The 20371-nt window shown below is 37.5% G+C and overlaps 1 protein-coding gene across 1 annotated transcript in view; it reads left to right on the forward strand.

Moving 5' to 3' along the window:
* The window catches only part of MPP7 (MAGUK p55 scaffold protein 7), a 146565-nt gene that overhangs the window by 43870 nt on the left and 82324 nt on the right, over nt 1-20371 (forward strand). The window contains exon 4 of the mRNA XM_053990825.1: nt 10232-10350. Within this exon, the coding sequence (XP_053846800.1) occupies nt 10232-10350 (119 nt within the window). The remainder of the gene's footprint in view (nt 1-10231; nt 10351-20371) is intronic.

The following is a 20371-nucleotide window of genomic DNA, read 5'->3' on the forward strand; positions in this document are numbered from 1 at the left end:
GTCAGAAGCTTTCAACAGTTTCTGTGTTGCAAAAGTCTGCTTGCCCTCTGTGTGCAAGCCCACCAAAATTTTTGAAGACTGAGCAAGAAGACTTGTGTTTTTGCAGGTAAAGCAAATCTGTGTGATCTTGCATTTACTTATCTGCTATATTTAGGAAGGTGTAAAATTGCAATGCTGGCTTCACAGTGGTAGATGGCAGCTTTGTTGCTGACTTTGGTGGAGCCAAGATGACATCATTATGCTTTAAGTGTTGTTCTAATGTGAAAAACATTGTAAACTTGTTGCAGATTTCTTTCCTACCAATGCTTGCTTAACTGACAAGCTTAAAAATGATTTTCTGTTTGTTCTCAAAAACCAGTGCATGAATGTGCAAAGCAGACTTTATGTTTTTGTTTCATATGTTGTCAGCAGGAAAATCACATTTATGGGCCAAGTTTAGGCACCAAGTAAAGCTGTGTGAGATTGCTTATATGCAGTGAAAGTCAGAAGCAGTTCTTGGATTTGAATATTGTAAATTATAGAAAGAGAAAATGTGCGAGGGTTTATGTTAGTTTCTCCTTGAGCACATAAAGAAGCGAGCACTGTGCCAGATAGTGGAGTTTTCTAAGTATTACAAGACTGCAAAACTGAATACATGTTAGGGTATTAATTAAAAAAATCCCTCACATTTGTTACTAACCAAATTTTAAGTTCATATGGCCTTCAAAATATTCCTGGGTTTCGTGCTTTCATCTGTTTTCTAATACTACATAGATATGTGAAATCTGTTCTAAATGTTAGGTATTTTTCCAAAATGCATTTTTAGTAGTGTATTCTGTGATTCTTTAGCATTAGTCTCGACCTCTGAAGCTGCATGCTGTTGATGTGGATATGCTGAATGCTGGTAGAAATATTTTGCTAGGATAGTTCATATGGATTGACTTCCCAGTGGTCAGAGACCACTGCAAGCAATGTGAAGTTCAAAGACGATTTTGCAGTCAACTGAACAAAAAGAAAGCTGTCATTTTTTTTATTGTTTTCATATAGATGTCTTCTCTTTATTTACTACTGTATCAATGCATTTTGATTAGCTTGTCAGTTTCAACCTGATGTTTTATAAGAGGATTTGATAATAAAAAGGTTAAAAGGTGGAGAAAAAAGGTAGCAATATGAAGAAAAAACTGAATAGTTGGCTAAGCTGAAAGGGGAGCATCAGAAACACCTCTAGTAGAAGAAGGACAAATTAATCTGAAGTGCTAAAATTTTAATTTTACCCTTTTAACCCCATTTTTAGGATTCAGAGGAAGATAGAAATCAGAGAGTTCTATTTTTACAGCCTATTTAAAGAGCGCAGCAACATAAAATGGTGGCCAAAGATCTGTCCATCTCATTGTTATGAGATGAAGAGAAAGGGAATTTAGAGCAATGAAGGAAAAGTTTTCTGGGAGTTTTCTTCTGTTGGAGGCTGCCAGGGCAAAGCCTTGCAGGGCCATCAGTTCCTGCTCCAAACTGCCTTTATTTCCCCACTGGCGTCCTGTGGTGGAAGCAGAGCAGAGGGAAAGCCTTCACTTGCCTGTTTTACACTCTTGTTTATAACTTTAGGTGTAGGTGTGCTGCAGCAAGTGTGGTATGTAAATGCTTTGGCTGCATCACAATTTCAAAGCTACTTTAATTCCTCAGCATGTTGAGATGCATAGGTATGGCCAGATATTCATGAAAATGGACATGACAGCCGAGGTAAAATTTATACTGAATTAATAAACAGAGCCAATATTTTATCCTTGCATTCTTGATTTCTCCCCATCTCCATCTGCCAGAGGCATTACATGGCTTTTAGGATAACATTAGTTTGGAAGATTTGGGAAAGTATGAGATGTCTGGCTAGCTTTAATTGCAATCTGATTTAATTTTTAAAAATACAACCTACTGGTGTTGGAAAGGGTATTTATTTTGGTATCAATGTATTTATGATGACTTGGAAAATTCATTCGAAGTGAAATGAAATTTCTCTAAACTGTTCTGTTTTGTGTTAATATTGCTAGACTGATTCAGAAGTGTGGAATCAGAAAATGTGTGTAAGTATATTTACTGATGGTAAACTCTTTTAACTGTTACAGTTTTTGGACACATTTAAATTCAAATGGTCTGGCAGCTGAAACAATTTTACCCCTTTTTTTTTTTTTTTTTTGAGCAGTGTGTAGTTTTGTCGTAAATTTGAAGGTACAGTAACCTATACTGTTTCTAGGCAGAGGCTCTGTTAGATATGGTTCTGTTTGTTGGACTGAAAGCTGTAGCACACAAGTGGTTGACTGTTCTAGTGATGCCAGGTGTCCTTTGCTGAGAGCACGCTGCCGTGCGGTGCCCCTCAAGTGTAGCTGTGCCAGCATCCAGGTTAGCCAGCAGAGCCTACATACTGTGTGCATTTAATGGAAGGTTCTGTGGCTTCTCAGCCCAATATCACATCAAATCCTGGCTGATTAAGAGGAATTAAACCTGTTAATCAGAAGGCAGTTTATTACTGCTAGGAGCTAATGAGAAGCTTCCCTGCTAGCTGTTAGTTGCATGTTGTGAAATGCAGGGGTTCAAAATTGATTTTTTTTTTCTTAATAACATGTTGGTTTAGGAAAAAAAACATCATACACAAAGAACAGCTCAAAGCAATGTATTAGTTTTACAAATAAACGATGAAATAATTTAATTACTTCAAATAGTTTACTTTCCTAAACTTACTTTCAAAAGAAGACGATGTAGAATAATGGAATGGTTTGGGCTGAAAGGGACCTTAAAGGTCATCTAACTTCACATCCCCTGCTGTGAGCAGGAATGCCTTTCACTAGACCAGGTTGCTCAGAGCCCCATCCAATGTCACCTTGAACGCTGCCAGGGATGGGACAGCCCCAGCTTCTGGGAACAGCCTGTTCCAGTGCCTCACCAATCTCACCACAAAGAATTTCTTCCACATACTAACCTAAATTTCTCCTCTTTTCAGTTTGAACCATTACTGCTTGTCCTATCAGTACAGTTCCTGACAAGGAGTTCCTCTCTAGCCTTTCTTGTAGGCTCCCCTCAGATATTGGAAGTTTGCTGGAGGTCTCTATGCCCACTCCTCTTCTCCACACTGAACAGCCCCACCTTTCTCAGTCTGTCAATATACTTGACTCTTTAAATTTGTGTATATTCCTATATTCTTCTATAAACTTTTAAATCAAGTGTAGGTGGCTGCATATATATGACTGATTGTGTAATGGCATAACTTGTTTTGAGTGTTAATTCTTAAGCTAGGTCCTGCAGTGAATCATAACACTGAAATAATACACTAATTTGATTTCAGGCATCAGTACTGCCTAGGATTGTAGGACTTTTTCTCCCACTCTCATGACAGATATATCCTGTATGAGATACATGATTAGCATGTATCTTGACCATGAGAGGTTGAGATACTTGGTAATCCAACACTATTTCCATTATTCTTAGACCCAACTGATTTGAAAATAATGTTGATTTCTATTGTTAGAAGTCTTTATTCAAGCTCTTAATGAGATATTCTGTCTTCCTTTTGCAGATGTAAAATGCTATGTTTAGGAGTCCTTGCTGCCCCTCCCCAGTGCTAAGTATCTTACAACCTTGTAAACTGTGACTAAAGGGTTAAAACATGGCCAGTGTGCCCAGTGCCTTCCTAGTGCTGGAATGAGTACTTTCCTGACTGCCTGCCAGGTACTTGCTATTGCCTTCTCTAGGGCTGATGAAGATCGAGATAGAAATACCAAAGACGTGCCAAGCTGATGTCTGTGGAAAGGACTGGTCAATTAGTCAAGGTTATTCAAGGTGCCATAGTATGCAGGCTTCATTGGAAGAGACAGGATTAAAAAAAAAATATATATATATAAAATTTTTGTATGAGTTTTCCACAAGCTGCTTGTTAATTTGTCTTTGATGGTTCACTTTAAATCAGTTTTATGTATATGTTATTCTTGCAGATAAAAGATGGGCTTTTGAATACTCATAAAAGTACATTTTATGAACTTTGAAAATATCCATGTTGACACAGTGTCTAGTAACTACGTTTTTCAGGGGGTTTGATTTTGAAACAGCTTTGATGAGCCATACAAGCAGGAACTTTGCAGCAAGTCTTGCCCTGTATAGATGCAGACAGATAGAGATCAACTCTTTAACTCACATCAGAACGTTAACGGTATGTGGTGTGTTAAATCTGAAATACACATTTTGAGACAAATCCTAAAAGACCAATAACTGTTTCAAACAACTGTGTATTCTTTAGCTCTGGGAGCCAAGTTCAAAACTAAAAGACTTTTCCATTTTGAAGGAAATAATATTTTTTAAAGTGATAGGTTTAAATAATTACTCATTCAACATTTTCTGTCATAACATTGTTTTAAGGTGGGCTAACAAATTTACTGTAGCTTGGAGGAATAAAAATTAGGTACAACTTTTAAGTTAAAATACTATTGCCCTTATGAATATGCAGTCTTGTTCTTTGAGGACACTTACAGCAAAATTCTTTTTTTCAATAGAAAAAATATACAGCATTGGTATTTCTATTGCTCTGCCATCTGTAAGGATTTCAGCATTTTACTTTTTTTTTGTGAATTAGCAAATAAATCAAAACAGATATTTTTCCCAAGATGCTGATCACTTGCATGTCATAGTTATGCAAGTGCATTATGTAGTTACTTGGTGTTCTGTACTTTGAATTTTTTTTTTTTTTTTTTTGTAGAAACACTAAACCGCAAAATTTAAAAAAGGTGCTTACTGGAATGAGTTAATCCATCTGGCTCCACAGAGAAAAATTGTTACTCTTTAACTTTTTGTAATGTCAGCAAGCCCATATATTCAGTGGAATTACTTAAGAGAACATAAAAATAGAATTATTTGTAGCACATAAATTTGAGCACTTAGTGGTCTTTTTACAGCTGGAGTCTGATAGGACAGTGCAGTATGTCCATCCTAATATGCAGACATACTACATATGTTTTTATTTGAACCTGTGCATAAATACTAATCTCAAATTTCAGAATGAAACAATTTTCAATATGTGGTGTTAGTGAATGATTTTGTTATTCAACAGTAAGGATGTCAGAATAAGTGCTTCTACTGCAATGATGCTTGGTTGTGTGTAAGGCAAATGTCTGAGCCTTCATAGAACTGTAAAGTACAGTTCAAATGTGAAAAAATGTTAGCTTGTTATAAATGGCAGCAAATGGTGCTGATTATTTTACCTTTGACAAAGTGGAAAATTTAAAGGTTGGTTTGTCCTGTTTTATTAATACAATAAATTTTTACAATGTTGTTCTGGGCCTTTAGATGTATGTTCTTTAGTGTTTATTATCCCTAAGTTGCTTTAAAAATTCTAGATTTGAAACCTGGCATCATTGTTCAGCATGCTAATTCAGGAAATTAATTAGCATATGAAAGCAAAGGCACATCCATGTTTCCATTTCTTTCCTTAGGCTAACCAAAACAAAGTTGGTGTTTTCTTGTAATATGCAAGAGTGATGGAACGCAGAGACCATATTTTTTATCATTTAGCACTAGTTTATAGCTTCCACAGACTTGTCCTAATAATGAAGCTATGAAGGATATGACAAGAATGGTGATATTAAATTTCTCTAGACTAACAGTAAATTTTTCCATTCTGATGTCAAGAATGTAGAGCATCTGGAATCTGCAACGTGAGTGGTTCAGTACGGGAACAGTTTAATCAATTGCTTAGCCATTTATTCTCCTCCTAGGAACAAGCGGTCTTCTGTAGAATATAACACTACAAAGGAAGCAATTTTCTAAAACTGGAAAAATCTTTTATGTCCTGTTGTTTCTGATTTAAAAGGTTTCCATTGCTTCTTATTCTTAAATCTGATTGCATGTGCAAATCTACGCGTTTTTAAATTGGAGTTAGCATTATTCTACATTTTGATCTTCAGATAAATAAAACTAAATTGTATTAAGTTTAGAAAAAGGTGAAGATGCTCTGAAGACAGTAACTGTTTAAGTGTGTTGAAAGAAGACAGTTGAAATTTAACTTTTACCCTTTTAGGTGTGATTACATGGTGATGGGTCTTGGGGTTCCTCTCCCCTGAGCTGTAGGAATGACCAGACTTACTTCCCCTCTTAAAATTGCATAATTGTCTTACACCTCTATGTTTAATCACATTGTTAGTTTTTTAATGTATGCTCAGATCTTCTGGGAATAAATTATCTACTTTTAAAAATCAAATCAAAATAAATTAGTTTTTGTTGTGTAAGTCTTGTTTACTTTACTGATTTTTGACACGTGATGTATTTTGATACTAGTAAATTCCAATGTGTGCATGATTCCTTTTGAATATAAATGCTGGTTAAACTTAGGCAAACTGGACTGATAAAAACCAAGAACCTAAGTAGAATAGCAACAGTGTATAATAAAAGCAATTTTTTTTTTTTTTGCAAGACACTCCACACAGTGGTGCCAACATCAGGCATTAAAAATAACAGGATTTTTTTTATTGGCTTTTAATATTTTTTTTTAACAGCTTCTAGATATATTTTTTGAAAAGCTCTTGATTGTGTTCATTTACATTGTGGGACCTTTCAAAAAAATGTGAGGTCCAAGCATGCCATATGACTCAAGAAGGTGGGAAACATCAAAATTGAGACCAAAGCACAATCAAGGCCTGGCAGACAGTGGTAGCATTCAGCTTGGAGGTGCTGATACATCTCACTCTGGGCTTATGTGATGAATATGCTTTTTTAATTTGCCAAATAACCTGCATTTTAGGGAGTATCACTATGACCTTTTGGAAAGTTAATTTTTGGTTTTAGAAGTAATCAAAAGTGTTTGGTGCGGCATCCCTTCAGACTACATAATTGCTTTTGGAACAATTAAAAAAAAACCTGGTTTTAACAGCCTCTCAGTGCTTAAACCATTGTTAAACTTGCACTTTTTTCCATGGCCTTTGGCTCTGACTTCTAGAACCACCTGAGATACTACTTAGAAGTTTTGCAGGAGTTTGAAGTTGATCTGAAGCACTCTACTATGAAATTCAGATTACTTCTATTGCTGCATGGCAGCATCTCAGTACAGTGAGATCTTACAGGCCTGCAGGAATTTGAGCTGCTGCCCTTCATGTGTAGGAAAGATGCATGTGACAATTGTTCAGATTTGGTAAGGAAAACTAGGCCAGTGTGTAGCTGCCGATATAGTGGTGTCAACTTCATTACCAGTTTACACTAGACAAACTATTGTATCCCTGTCCATATCACAAAAGCCTTTTCTTTAATATGCCATGTGCTGGTAAAGTCACATGCCAGCCACAATTTTCACTGTTTCTTCACAGTGGAATGAATAACATCAACACATTTAATGTAATTTAGACACAAATAAAAATCATGTTTTACTTGGAGGTGTGTGTAGAAGATCCACATACTTTATTTCTTAATAGATAAAAATCAGAATGCCCATCTGAAAATTTTTGATTCTGTGGTACTGCGCACCACAGACAGAAGAAGAAGAAACAAGAGTAAAGTTAAGCCTTTAAAGGTGCTACCACCTTCTTCTGCCATTACCTTCTGGAGCTGAGTCAGGTGATCTGTAATCACACAAATTTAACTTTAGACATGTCTTCTGATCTTTGTCTTCTGTAGATCTTTGTCTTCTGTAGATCTTTGTCTTCTGTTCTCCTCAGGTTAATACACTAAGTCCTCCTTCTGCCTGATTTTTACTTGGTTCCTTGATGGAGTTGTTTTTTTAATTCCTGGCTACACAGTGTTCAGTTTCAGGAGGAGTCTGAAGAGCAAGAGTGTGGTGTTCTCCAGCATTCTGCATGGCACAGTCCTCAGTTTCCACTGCTGCAGAGAAGGGATGGATTCTCATTTCCTTCTGGCTGAAAGCTATAAACACTGGACTCTAGAGCCAAAGCAGGGAAGAACTAGAAGCATGGCCATGATATTGGATAAGATCAGTCAACACCTGTTTAATTGTCTCCACTTCCCCAGAGGAGTTGCACAGATGGGTGTGATGCTGTGGAAGCTGGAGTAGTGCACTAGGAACACGGACACCCGTTTCCCTGGAAGGGGCAGTTCAGGGCTATACAAATACGTAAAGCTCACAGAAACTTTTGAGCTGGATGTGAAACCTTCATGTGTATAAGGACCTGCACCTGTATAAGGGTTTGGCACTCCTGGAGTGCTGGCAGGTGGGGTTTTGTGTGTAAAACCAAAGTCTCATTATGGGCTGATTCAGTCTCCCCCTGTGTCACTAATAGTTAATCCATCAGGAAATACAAACTTTCATTTTATTTTTCCCTAGGGATTTGATTATCAAAGTGTTGAGGAGCAAGTTACAAGGAGAGAATAGTTTTTATAGTTGATTACATGTGGAATTTAAGTAGATCTGATGGATCAAGGAAAAGAAAGCTTACTCTGTTACACGCCTTTTATTTGATGGCAGTGTTTGAAGTTACTGTTTTCCTTCTTCTGAATGACACACAGGAGTTGTCCCCAAGCAGTTATGCCACAGTGCAAGCTTACATATTAAATTTATATTCCATTTTCTGACAGCCTTCAGGTTATTTTGAGGTAGATATATTTACAGTAACAAAAGTGGCCAAGTGTAAAGAATTTTTAAAATTTTCTAAATGAAAAAAAAGAAATATTTTCATTTTCTAAATGAAACTGTTTTCATAAATTGTGTGATAAAACAACCATTTTTGCTAAGTTCTGAAGTTCTAATAATCTGGGAAGCTGGAGCCACAAGTCCCACTGAGACCTCTTTTCTCTGGCTGTCACCTCAATCAATTATTGTATCTTGCTAGGCAAAGCTTGATGGTCTTTTTTTTGTCTGCAAAATTGTAGTGGTTTGAGTTGTATCTTCTTTTTGCAGTATTTCTGAAGCAGAAACAAGAACAGATTTAAATAAAAGCAGGATTCTAAGAGAAATTAATGTTAACCACCAAAAGATGCTTGGAGCACAAAAAGAATGTATCAGGAAATAAGTTTTTTTTCCCAGAATATTTTACTGAGGGGCAGTAAAAAGATAAAAATATAAATAATCAGCACCCAAAGGTGCTGTATGCAATGTTGAAAGGGATATGTACTGCCTGAAAAGGTTGTGGAATTATGTTTACTAACAAATATTCTAAATATTCTGAATCGTAAACTTCAGGGAGATAATAAGCATAATAACAATATGTAACCTGTAATTTACAACAATGTTCTTTTACCAGTAGAATACGTTGTAAATCTGTTCTTGTGATGAACAGCAGCACTTACTCAGACTAAAAATAATAACAGGACCATGTATCTTGGATCCCAGGAGACTATTGGTGTTTTTGTAGACAGCAGACAGGAGAAAAAGGCATTTTGTCCTTTTTACCCCAAGTAATCCCACTGGAAAATTAAACATGTGCTATGAATTGATATCAGCTCATGCCAGGTTACCTCCCTAAAGAGGACTGCTGCAAACACTGTTGCTACATTTCTTGGACAGCACTTTGATGGTCTGTGTGCACGATGGATGTTTTATGCTGTACGCTACTGTGGAACAGAGTGCTACTGTCTGCCCCTCGGAGACCGCTGCTGAGGTGTGCCACAAATAACTGAGAACAGCAATTGCTTTAGCCCTAGAGAGAATCTCAAATACCTGCAAATTAAAAATGTTACTGAAATATTTCTGTGTGCATGTGTGTCTGGGAAAACTGTGTTCGTTTTGTTTTTAAAATTTAATCCTGCAAAACAGAGAAGGTGCTTTTGTATTGCTGTGGATCCTTGCTGAACACGGGATTGAAAAAAAATATCAAGCAATATATTAGCAAGAAATATTTAGGAAAACCATGAACCTTTTTTTAATGGACCACCCTATCCAGTTTCTGTTCTTTTAAGGAAGTTTTTCCTATGCATGACTCATTTCACTCTTTGGCTAACATCAAGGGAAATGGAATAACGATTAAGCAAAGGAATGTATGTTTTTTTCTGGGTTTGTCCTTTTTTCAAAACCTTTATGGATTTTCTGCATAACCTTGTGTAAATATATATGGATGTAGAAGCTTGACAACTGTGACAAGGTAAAAAGTACCCTGCTAATACTTGTAATTTTTTCTGAATGTTCCTTTTGGTTCTACAAGTTAATGTTGTGCTGGATAATCCAGACTCCCTCTTCAGTTAAAATGACATGCTCCAGGCAGCCAATTACACAGAACTGTTAAGTGAAATTAATGAGATCACCCTAGATCACACTTTGTGTTTTATTTTCATTTTATAGGTCTGTACGAGTTGCTGGCTGCATTGCCAGCCCAGCTGCAGCCACATGTGGACAGCCAGGAAGACCTGACCTTCCTCTGGGATATGTTTGGTGAAAAAAGCCTTCATTCACTGGTGAAGGTAAATCACATTTAAGTCAGATTTTCTTTGAGAAGAGCATATGGAAAAATGTTTTGAGCGCCATCTAGTAAACCAGTGACCAAACTGTTGCTCAGTGAAAACAAAACAGCCTTGTTTTAACTCTGTTTCTGGCAGGGTGGAAGTTGTTAAATAAGATTTTACCAAAAATACATAGATGATTTCATTTAAGAGTGATGTTTTGGCAGTGTAATGCTAATGCAACAAACATGTGTTGTTTGCCCTTGTTTAGAAAAAAAGAGTACGAAATAGTAGCAGGAAATCTGACACTTCTTTATGGTCAACATTCAAGACCTGGAGTTTAGCTTAAATAAATAAACGTTCACAGCAAAAATTAGAAGGAATATATTTTCTGAGGTCAAGTATGGCAAGAGTTCAGTAGCCACATTAATTTAAAATAATTTCCTTTAACAAAGTCAACTGAAATTCTAGTAAGCTGTTTCTTTTATTGGCTTGTCTCCATTTAATATTGTGTTTTGCTCATAAATATGCTGGACTAAAGTACAGCCTAAAATAAGTTGGACAAATACTTGAGTAAAATATTATGCTACAAAAATGATCAGCACCAAGAAATCAAAGCTTGCCATAGGAGTACACAGAGCTATCCCAATAATCTTAAAATTGTGTGGAGCTGAAAAATGGGATCAATCAGCTGGTTAAAAATATTCCACTACTACAAAATGGTAAGTATGTCTTCAGTCCCCAGTACAGAGCTAATTCAAGCTGGAAGGAAATTCTGAGGTCTGAATTGAGTCAGTAGATGGTAGTAACCCATGCCATGAATATATCCAGACTTGTGCAGAATTTGTTGCCCTAGTCAATTACTGATCTAGAGGAAGCTTAAAACTGGGATTATTTCTAAGTAGGTTTGAAAGAATCACATTTTCCCACTTTTTTTCAGCTATTTTATTCTGGAAGAAGATGTAATAATGTTGATACTTGATCAAGTGCTTGGTGATACTCTTCAAAATGTCTGAGAATTTACATATAAAAGTAAACTGAAATGCTCTCTGGCATTTGATACGCAAAAGCAACAAACAGTGGAACAGTGCTTGGCAATATTTAGTTGCCTAAAGAATTTTGTCAACATTTCTGAAGTGCCATGACTCCCAGACTCCTTGTGGCTTTGCTGTAGCTGTCTGTGCAGGTGGCTCAGAAGATCACTGTAAGAGGAATACCAGTCATCTTTCTGATGTAGGCTGACAGTGGTGTGCATCTATGCAAAATGTTATGTAAGCTGCTAAATTAGTTTTCTTTCTGGGTTGGGAATTAAAGAAGGCTGGCTAGAAAATGAGTGTGGATCTGTGAAACATTGACACTTCAACATTTGCTCTGATTTTTTTATCGAGGCAAAACCTAAACCTTTTCAAACTCCTTTCACTTACCGCTTTTTGCCCCCATTCCAAAAGAAGACAGCAGTTAACTGGTTTACTCATTTGGAGTATGCTCTCAGTTTGGAGCAGTTGGCTTTCCTAGCAGCTCTCCTCGTTGCTTGCCCTGGTTATCATGTTGTTTGTTATTGCAGGGTGGATTGGACTTTCTGACTGTAACAGAAAAGAAAGATGAGAAAGGGGATCAGTGAATTGTCATTCTATTGCAATTACAACAAGAAGGCTCTGAAATATTCTAACCATCTTCATTATTTATCTTGTGCTCTCTAGGTCCAAATAGACCAGTTAGACATACATGTAACTTAGACCTTGTTGATGCTTCTTTTGAAGTCCTTTTAAGCCTCACACTATCTTAATGTAGAGGTAATTCTTGAAATCTCAAAACTACATCTTTAGTGTTCACTAGTTGCTCTTCTTTAATACAGTATACTAATTCCATTTGAGACACAGAGTTTCTTCATTGCAGGAATTGAGACTATTAAGAGCATTTGGTCTGACCCAGTGCATGTCACAGGCTATCAAACCTCACCTTTGATTTTTGTGAAGTACATAAAGTAGGGTATGAAGACCTTACAAAATGTTATCTAGTTCATATACCTGCCTCAAGATGGGCTTAACTGTATGTGAAACACATGGTATTGGTTTACCTTTAATGCATTTTTAGAAGGATTGTTCAGTATCCTCTCAAGTTTGAGAAGACAGTCCCTCGCCTTTTTGGAAGAGAGCTGTAAGAGCAGAAGAACAAGATCCATCTGTCACAGCTTTTCCCTGTTACAAGGCTTCAGGAGTGCAGAATCTCTCTGAGTTCTGGTGTCTTATTTGAAAGACTATTTTTCCTAGTAGTAACTTCTTAAAGTCAACTGTACTTGCAAAGACAAATGTTTTTAATTCTGCAGACAGAGAATGATGACACATATTTTGTAATAAAAAAAAGAAAAAGAAAGGAAAAAATGTGCACTAGTCTTGGGCCAAGGATGTTGCGATCCTGGTATGTGGCAGTGTAGGAGGAAAATGAGCATGGGTATATTACCAATTAGAACTGATATTTCTCTTTTTTTAATGCATTGCTTAATACAAATTCCTACAAAAATCCTCTTACCTTGCTGCTTAATAATTTCAGATATTATAAAAGAGCGTTTTTCCTAAGTTACGAAATGGATAAAATGCTCCAAAATTATTGGACGACGTAAGTATAGAACTTTCTACTTTTTCTACAGATATTCTAAGTTTTATGGGTATTTAATTACTATAGCGTTTTTTTCATGGTTGTATACTATAGCATATGGTTTGCTATTTAGACTCTCTAATACTGAGAAGAAAAAAAGAAGAAGAAAAAAATAAGCCCCAGACCTTGTCTTGGAGTTCTCTTCATTCAGTATTGTTGGATAGAAATCTCTTTGAAAACTTGGATGAGTCTACGCTGTTCTAAGAAGTCAGAAATGGAAAAGTTGTATTAGATCATCCAATCCATTCCCCTGCAAATACTGGATTGTTCCCTACAGTACATTCCTGTTGTAGTTAGTAAAACCAGCAAACACTGATGCAACTGTTCTTGCTGTTCCTTTTCTTCACAAAGGAATCTGTTGATTAGATTTTAGTTTACAAAGTAAAATAAAGAAAGAGGGAACCCACAACTGTTGTTGACAGTTTGGAAGGGAAAATTGGTTCTGGATAGTGTTTAAAATTTTTTCTGCTTCCCTCAGTTTGTTACTTCCTTGTCTTCTCACATGACTCTCAAATTTTACCAAAATCTTCAGCCATCTCATTCCTTTTTATATAGCAGAGATGCCATTAATTCTGTAGAGATTTGTAGGATAGAAACATGAGAGGATGATCCTTCAGGGTAATTACAAGCATTGATGTAGCTGATACCTGAAATAGTACGCGTGCTCAGCTTGGATATTTTTTTAGAAAGGATAAATAAAGATGTGCTCTAGCTACTCCCTTGGATTATTTTTAGAGGAGTGGCAAGAATTTCCATGTGTGCTTGCTTGCTGTTAGTGCACCAGACACGTTTTACTGTTTGTCTGTTTAGCTCCAGGATGAGGCTTCCGCTCGCACTGTTGCCTTAAACATTTCTGGTTGTGGATGTAATGCTCTAGAATTGAGTAAACTTTTCTGTTGCACAGCTACCAAAGTATTTAATAACCAATTGCAGTTTAGTTTTGGCCAACTCAGTACTGTACTTTCCATTTTGAAAAAGAAGCCACAGCAAGTGGTGTTGCACTTTCTCTTGATAGAGAAGAGTTTGCACATTCAAAAAGCTATATGTTGCACTAGGAAAACAATCTCAACCTACTGCAAAAGTAAGGAATAATCGGTGAATCAAGTCTGATTTTATTGTAGCTGCATGGTATTTTGGTAGCTGGCCCAGCAAAACCTTAATCTGTGCTAATTTTCCTAGTTTCACCTGAATTTGATTTGACTTGAAGTTCTAAGTATATTTTCTATGTGCTAGAGTTTGACCATGTAAATTGCTAAAAACATATCAAAAATAAATTAGTCAAGTATGTCCTGGTGAAATTTCTTTGGCACGTAGATTGAATTGCATTATTACATAGCCCAAATTTTACAGTCATTGTGGTATAGAAGCATTGGAAATTTTCCGTGTGAATACTCAGATTTTTCAATATGTAAATGTAGATGGTTTCGGTATACTGTGGTTCCATTTTTGGCAATAAGAAAAATAAAGATAGTATTTACAAAAACTAAGTTGAGTAGGGCAAAGCAAAAGGGATTGATTTGACATATCCTTAGTGATAAAATCAACTCTCTGCAGATGATGTACCAAATCTTCAGTCTGAACTGTTTGTGGGAAGAGATGGGCAGGTTATTTTGGCATTTGTGAAAGCTCACATGGCGCAGCTTTCCCCTACCCTGTGATATGTCAGCTGTTCTGTGTCACAGCGGGCGGTGTTCAGAGTGCCACGACCTTTCTGAAGAAGTGTCTTGAAAAAGACACCTTGGGGGCACAGGCGCGTCTGTGCTCACACTGGCTGATTCCAGCTCTTCTGTGATCCAGGCAACACAGAAAGAGAGAGGGGGTTTCTGTGTTTGGTTCCAAGGAGAGCCTTTATTGAGCTTCTTCCTGAATGGCATCCAGAGATGAAAGAACAGCTCAGGCAGGGAAAGCAGGGGTTTATGTAGGGATCGGGAAGGGCAGGACAGAACACCAGGGCCAACGGGATACATGTATCTGCATGTTGCAGCAAGGTGTAGCGGGAGAAGCCTTTCTTTTCACCCTAACCAAGGAAGCTGTGGCTTGAGGGGTTTTCCCTCCAGGGAATTCTTTCCCTGCTGGCCCACCAGCCTCCACAGTTCTGCAGCCAGCAACCAGGTGTGTTCTGCCAAGATCATGTGCATTCACCTCCCATGTCGTGCATCCAAATAGTGCATGCTGCTGCCCAGGCACAAGCTCAGGCATCCAAATATTTGGATCTTCTTCCCATAAGAATGTAGAGAAAATGGATTGTATCAGTTGTGAGTTACAACTGATTGCTCTGAACATATTGTTCTGTATTTTTGGTGGGGATGATCCAAAGAGGGAGTGAATGACATCTCTGAGTGTGGCTGAAAAGTAGATGGTGGCTGAGGAGAATGTATTAGGTAGTGTAAGACCAGAGCATGACATGACGAAAAATTAAGGTTGGTGATCATACTGAGATAGAGTTGGCTTTCTGCATGGAAGGCTGATGATGGATTATGTTGACTACTTCTGCACTTCAGGTTTGAAACTGACATTGAAATACTTTTTGCTGTACATACAAAACCTATTTACTGTTCCATTACTTTGTTCTTCACATATACTTCCCCTAGAACAAATATTTATACAATCTTTGTAATTTATTGTTCAATTTGTCTATTTTCTGCATGTCTCAAGACTTTTTTCTGTTAATCATATAGAAGAGGAAGAGAGCAGGGTTTGTTTGCGAGGGGATTTGGTGGCTAATATATTTGCACATGTTAAGGCCATGGTGAGAGTGGTTTCTGATTTCAGGGCATACAAAACCAGCTACTTCAGAAGGAGCTCAGAGGAGCTCCAGTACTCAAGAACTGCACACCTGTAAAATGCACAAGAAGAGAAAGTGGGACTGGGGTTTTGTACCTAGCCTCAGTTTATCTAACCGAGTGAGAGGGTTGTGATTTGGGGGGAAAGCACCGGAGAGTTGGAGAGATGTTTGGACCACCTTGGAGTGGGCGGAATAATTGAAACCGATAGCTCAATCAGAAAAATGTTTCTTTGATATTTGAAGTCCTTAAGGTTCTTTACTGACGAGTTCTCAAACATATTTATTTTTAAAAAGCTATGCCTCCCCAGTAAAAGGAATAGGCTGCAGCTCTTTAAATTCATGTGGAGATCTGAAGTGCTGTTTGCCTTGGAGTTAGGAAAAATGAAGGAAAAGGCAGCGTGAGTAAGGATTTACCACCTGGACGTCAGGAGGAGGAAGTGTGAGTGTGGAGGAGGTGGTTGATAGCCAGTAACAATTCATGGCCAATGAAATTTAACTGTTCTTTGTACTTTAAAGGAGAATCAAGCAAGTTTGGGTCATATGTTATGGTTTACATCTTTCAGTCAGAGAAAGCAAGCAAAGGCTCCTCATGGCAGAAGTAAAGTGGACACTCTTGTAATGCAGACTGTCCAAACAGTGCACAGATGTGGTCCGTTGTGCTGGTGTGGAAACTTTAGCTATTTCTGGCAAGAGGAGAAGGAATTTACTATAGTTGAAGTCATTAAGAATGATGAATTAGATTATAGGTGGCAGTTATTTGTCATTCTTTAAATGCAAATCATCAGAGACATGATGCAGTTTTCAGCTCTAAAGACCTACCTAGGAGTAGGTATAGTGGGGTGTTCGTGACAGTATTAGGCCTCTGAATGTGCAAAGATGTTTTAAAGCTGCATGGAAGAAATTAAAGACTTCTTTTTCTCATTCTTTTTTTCTGGAGAGTAAGGTTGATCTCTAATTAATTTTGAAGCTTCCTGCCTGGGAAGCTGTTATACAGAATATATATAGAGGAATGCTAGAATTTCAGCACTCATCTGATCCAAAGTATTTGTAGGTAATGGTCTAATTAATATACCAAAATACAAACTTGCCACAAACTTTCTACTTAGCTAAAGTTGAGAATTATTGGGAAAAGAATGCTCTATAAGAAATCATCTTGATGACTGACAACAGTTTGCATTCATATTTGGAGTAATTACCACTGAAGCAATGAGTCATTTTGCTTCCATCACAATTATTACATTTTAAAAAACTGTAATTCAAGGTGTTACTCCTCATGAAATGCCACATAAACTTGAAGTGTTACTTTTGAAGCTGAAGTGATTTTTTGAGACTTGCTCAATTGCCAGCAACTGAAATCTGTAAGCTAAGAGATCACTCTTAGCTGGAGGCAGTCAGCTGCCTTTAAACTTAATTTCCATGGGAACAGTGATCAGATTAATCAAAATAAAGTAATTGAGATTTTATACAAAATAGTACTGGATCTTTACTTTATTCAGGCTGATATTGTTTCCATGAAAACATTTGGAAAAAAGGTAGGTAGAAGCCAGACACTGAGCAAATGATTGCTTCTCTTGTTAAGATTAATGTATTTTCTGGTCACTCTGTGTGTATTGAACCCTTTGACTTGTTTCTGCTTTTGTAGTATAAAAATGCAGTACATCAGGTAATAACTGGGTAAAAATAAACAAAATAAAAATAGATTCCTTTTGAAATAATAGCTAAATTCCCCAACCTTCCATGTTTAATCTCTAAGTAAAGACAAAGTTGTTTTTCCATGTGTGTTCACTCATACATACCTGTGATCATTTTTACCTTCAATTATGTGAAAAAATGCACCTCCTATTTATTTAGATATAGCTTTGATGGTGTAGCCTTATTTATAGAAGAATGCAAGTTAGGGCCAAGTGGATGGAATAATGCAGTTGTGAAATATGGATCCTATGTGATGGTTCAACTAAAAATATTTGTTACTGTGTAACTAGTATGTAGTTTACTAGGAAGTAGACAGTTGGTAGACATAAATAATAATTTCGTCCTTCCATTCAAAGTCTGTTGAATGGGTTCTCCTGTGTTCTCTTTTGTGTTTTTTTTCATGTATTTTTATTTTGTATATTTTGGTAGAAATTTAACTGAATATCTAGTGTTAACTTCTTTGTCAGGAATTTAGACATTTGGTGTGTCTAAGATCTTTCAGCTTCTACATCAGAGCTGCTAATGTGTTTAGTAATAGGCACTTGCAACTTTTCATCTAGATTTTTATGAGGAAGTCCTGTTCCTGTCATCAACTCCTCTATCAACCCACTTTGTTAAAAATAATAACAAAAAGCTGAAGATCAGATCCCAGAAGGTTCAAATAGTCTTGTTGACAGTTTAGTCTCATAAAAGCTGTAGAAATTAAGTTGATATCAGAAGTCTCTACAGGTGGGTGTACCAAAAAACTTTTAAAATTAAAAATAAAGCAGATAAGCTTATGAAATCAGAGGTGTGAAGTGTTTGTCTTTGAGTATTACTTGAAACTTGCGAATAAATCAGTGCTTTGGAATGTGAAAAAACTTTGGTTTAGGTTAAAGTCCAGACAGAGGCTTTTTTTTGGATCAGTGGTAATTGATTTAAAGTTTCTGCTGGGAAACCTCCAAAGAGTAGCAGAAATCCAGCCAAAATGTACTGGACATAAAATAAGAAAATCAATCCTTCTAAGATAAATAGTTTGTAATTTCATTGTTACCAAGGGGGCAGTGTACCAGCCTGGTGACCAAACTGGTACAGCAGTTCAAAGAGAACTTTTAGAACTGAAATCTGTGCTCATACCCAGATTTTTCTTGTCTTACAAAGCTTGTGCAGTATTTACTTAACCAAAGTGATACATTTTTTGTCTATGATACTGAGACTAATGAAAGGTCTCATAAGCTGCTCAGTAATAGTCTGATAAATCCAAGACATCCAAGGATAATGTAATTTTAAACTGTTTTTCTACAGTTTTCTTCTTCCTTGGACCAGAAGTTCTGTGGCAGAACATGTGAGGGAGTGTTTAAAACAATTATTTTGTTACTGTCTTGGACTGTTTTCCTTTTAAGAACAGAAAGTCGTAACTACCCAAACCAACCTCTGCAGTGTGAAAACATTGTAAGAGTTAAGAAGGATGGGATGTGATAGTTATAAAATCTTTCTGAAGCATGAAAACTGATACAACAAGATTTAATAAAAATCATATTTTAAGATCGAGCAAAAATGCTTGCCAGTGTTTCCTACCAGCAGGTTTTGTTACTGCTTATATTAGCTTTCCTTTTTTTTTTGGAAGTGTTGGTTGTATCCTTTCTCCAGCTAATTCTCCTGAAGTTCATTTGTAGTGTTCACACATATTTGCTACGTTACACACATATTCACTGTCCATAGTATGGTAGGTGTGCACTACTCCTTTGGACTTCCACATGGCACTGTTGGCATAGCAGTGTTCTCTTAACCATAGGTGGTTTTCTCTAATAGCTGTTTCTGTGTATCTTTGTAGGGCCCAGTGCTCACCTTGTCTGGTGGTGTCAGTGAAGTTCACTTCAAACATAAGTTACTTTGAGAGCTGCGCCATGTACATACCAGTACTTTCCACCCGGTCCACAGTCGCTGCAGAATAACCAGTTAGGAGCTAAATAAATAAGATTTCAGAGCATGCAAAGAATAAGGCTTACTTTCTGTGCAAGTGTCATGGGTTGACCTGGGCCAGATGCCAGGCACCGACGAAAGCCATTCCTCATCTCTATGGTTGGACAGAGGAGAGAAAATTTAACAAATGTTTCACAGGTTGAGATAAGGACCAGGAGAGATCACTCAACAAATACCATCAAGGACAAAACAGGCTCAACTTAGAGATAAAAAGTGAATTTATTGCCAACAAAATTAGAGCAGTATAATGAGAAGTAAAATAAGTCCTTAAAAACACTTTCTTCCAACTCCTTCCCAGCTCTACCTCCTACCCCAGTGGTGCAAGGAGAAGGGGTATAGAGGTTAGGTCACTTCATCACCTGAGGCTTCTCTGCTGCAAAGAGAGAGGAGTTGTTCCCTTGCTGCACTGTGGGATCCCTCCCATGGCAGACAGTTTTCTGTGAACTTCTCCGGCATGAGTCCATTTCATGAACAACAGTTCTTTGTGAATTGCTGCAATGTGAATTCATCCCACAGGCAACTGTCCCCTGTCCCCTGTCAAACTGCTGCAGTGTGGGTCACTCTTCCACGGGGTGCAGTCCTCCAAGGACAGCCTGCTCCAGCCTGGGAGCGGGGGCCCCTCTTTCTGTAGGTCTCCCACTGGACCACAGCCTCCTCCAGGCATCCACCTGCTCCAGCATGGGCTCCTCCACAGGCTGCAGGTGGATCTCTGCATCCCCCGTGGATCCCCATGGGCTGCAGGGGCACAGCTGGTCCTCGCCATGGCCTGCAGAGGAATCTTGGCTCCAGCACCTGGAGCACCTCCTCCCCTCCTTGTCCACTGACCTAGGTGTCTGCACAGTTGTTCTCACATATTCTCACATCTCTCATGTTCTTGCTCCTGCCCTTCTCTGGCTGGAATTAAAACTGCACCAAAATCTTTGTTTTGATTTCTTCTTAAATATGTTA

This window comes from Vidua macroura, chromosome 1 (genome assembly GCF_024509145.1).
Source record: "Vidua macroura isolate BioBank_ID:100142 chromosome 1, ASM2450914v1, whole genome shotgun sequence".
Lineage (NCBI taxonomy): Eukaryota > Metazoa > Chordata > Aves > Passeriformes > Viduidae > Vidua > Vidua macroura.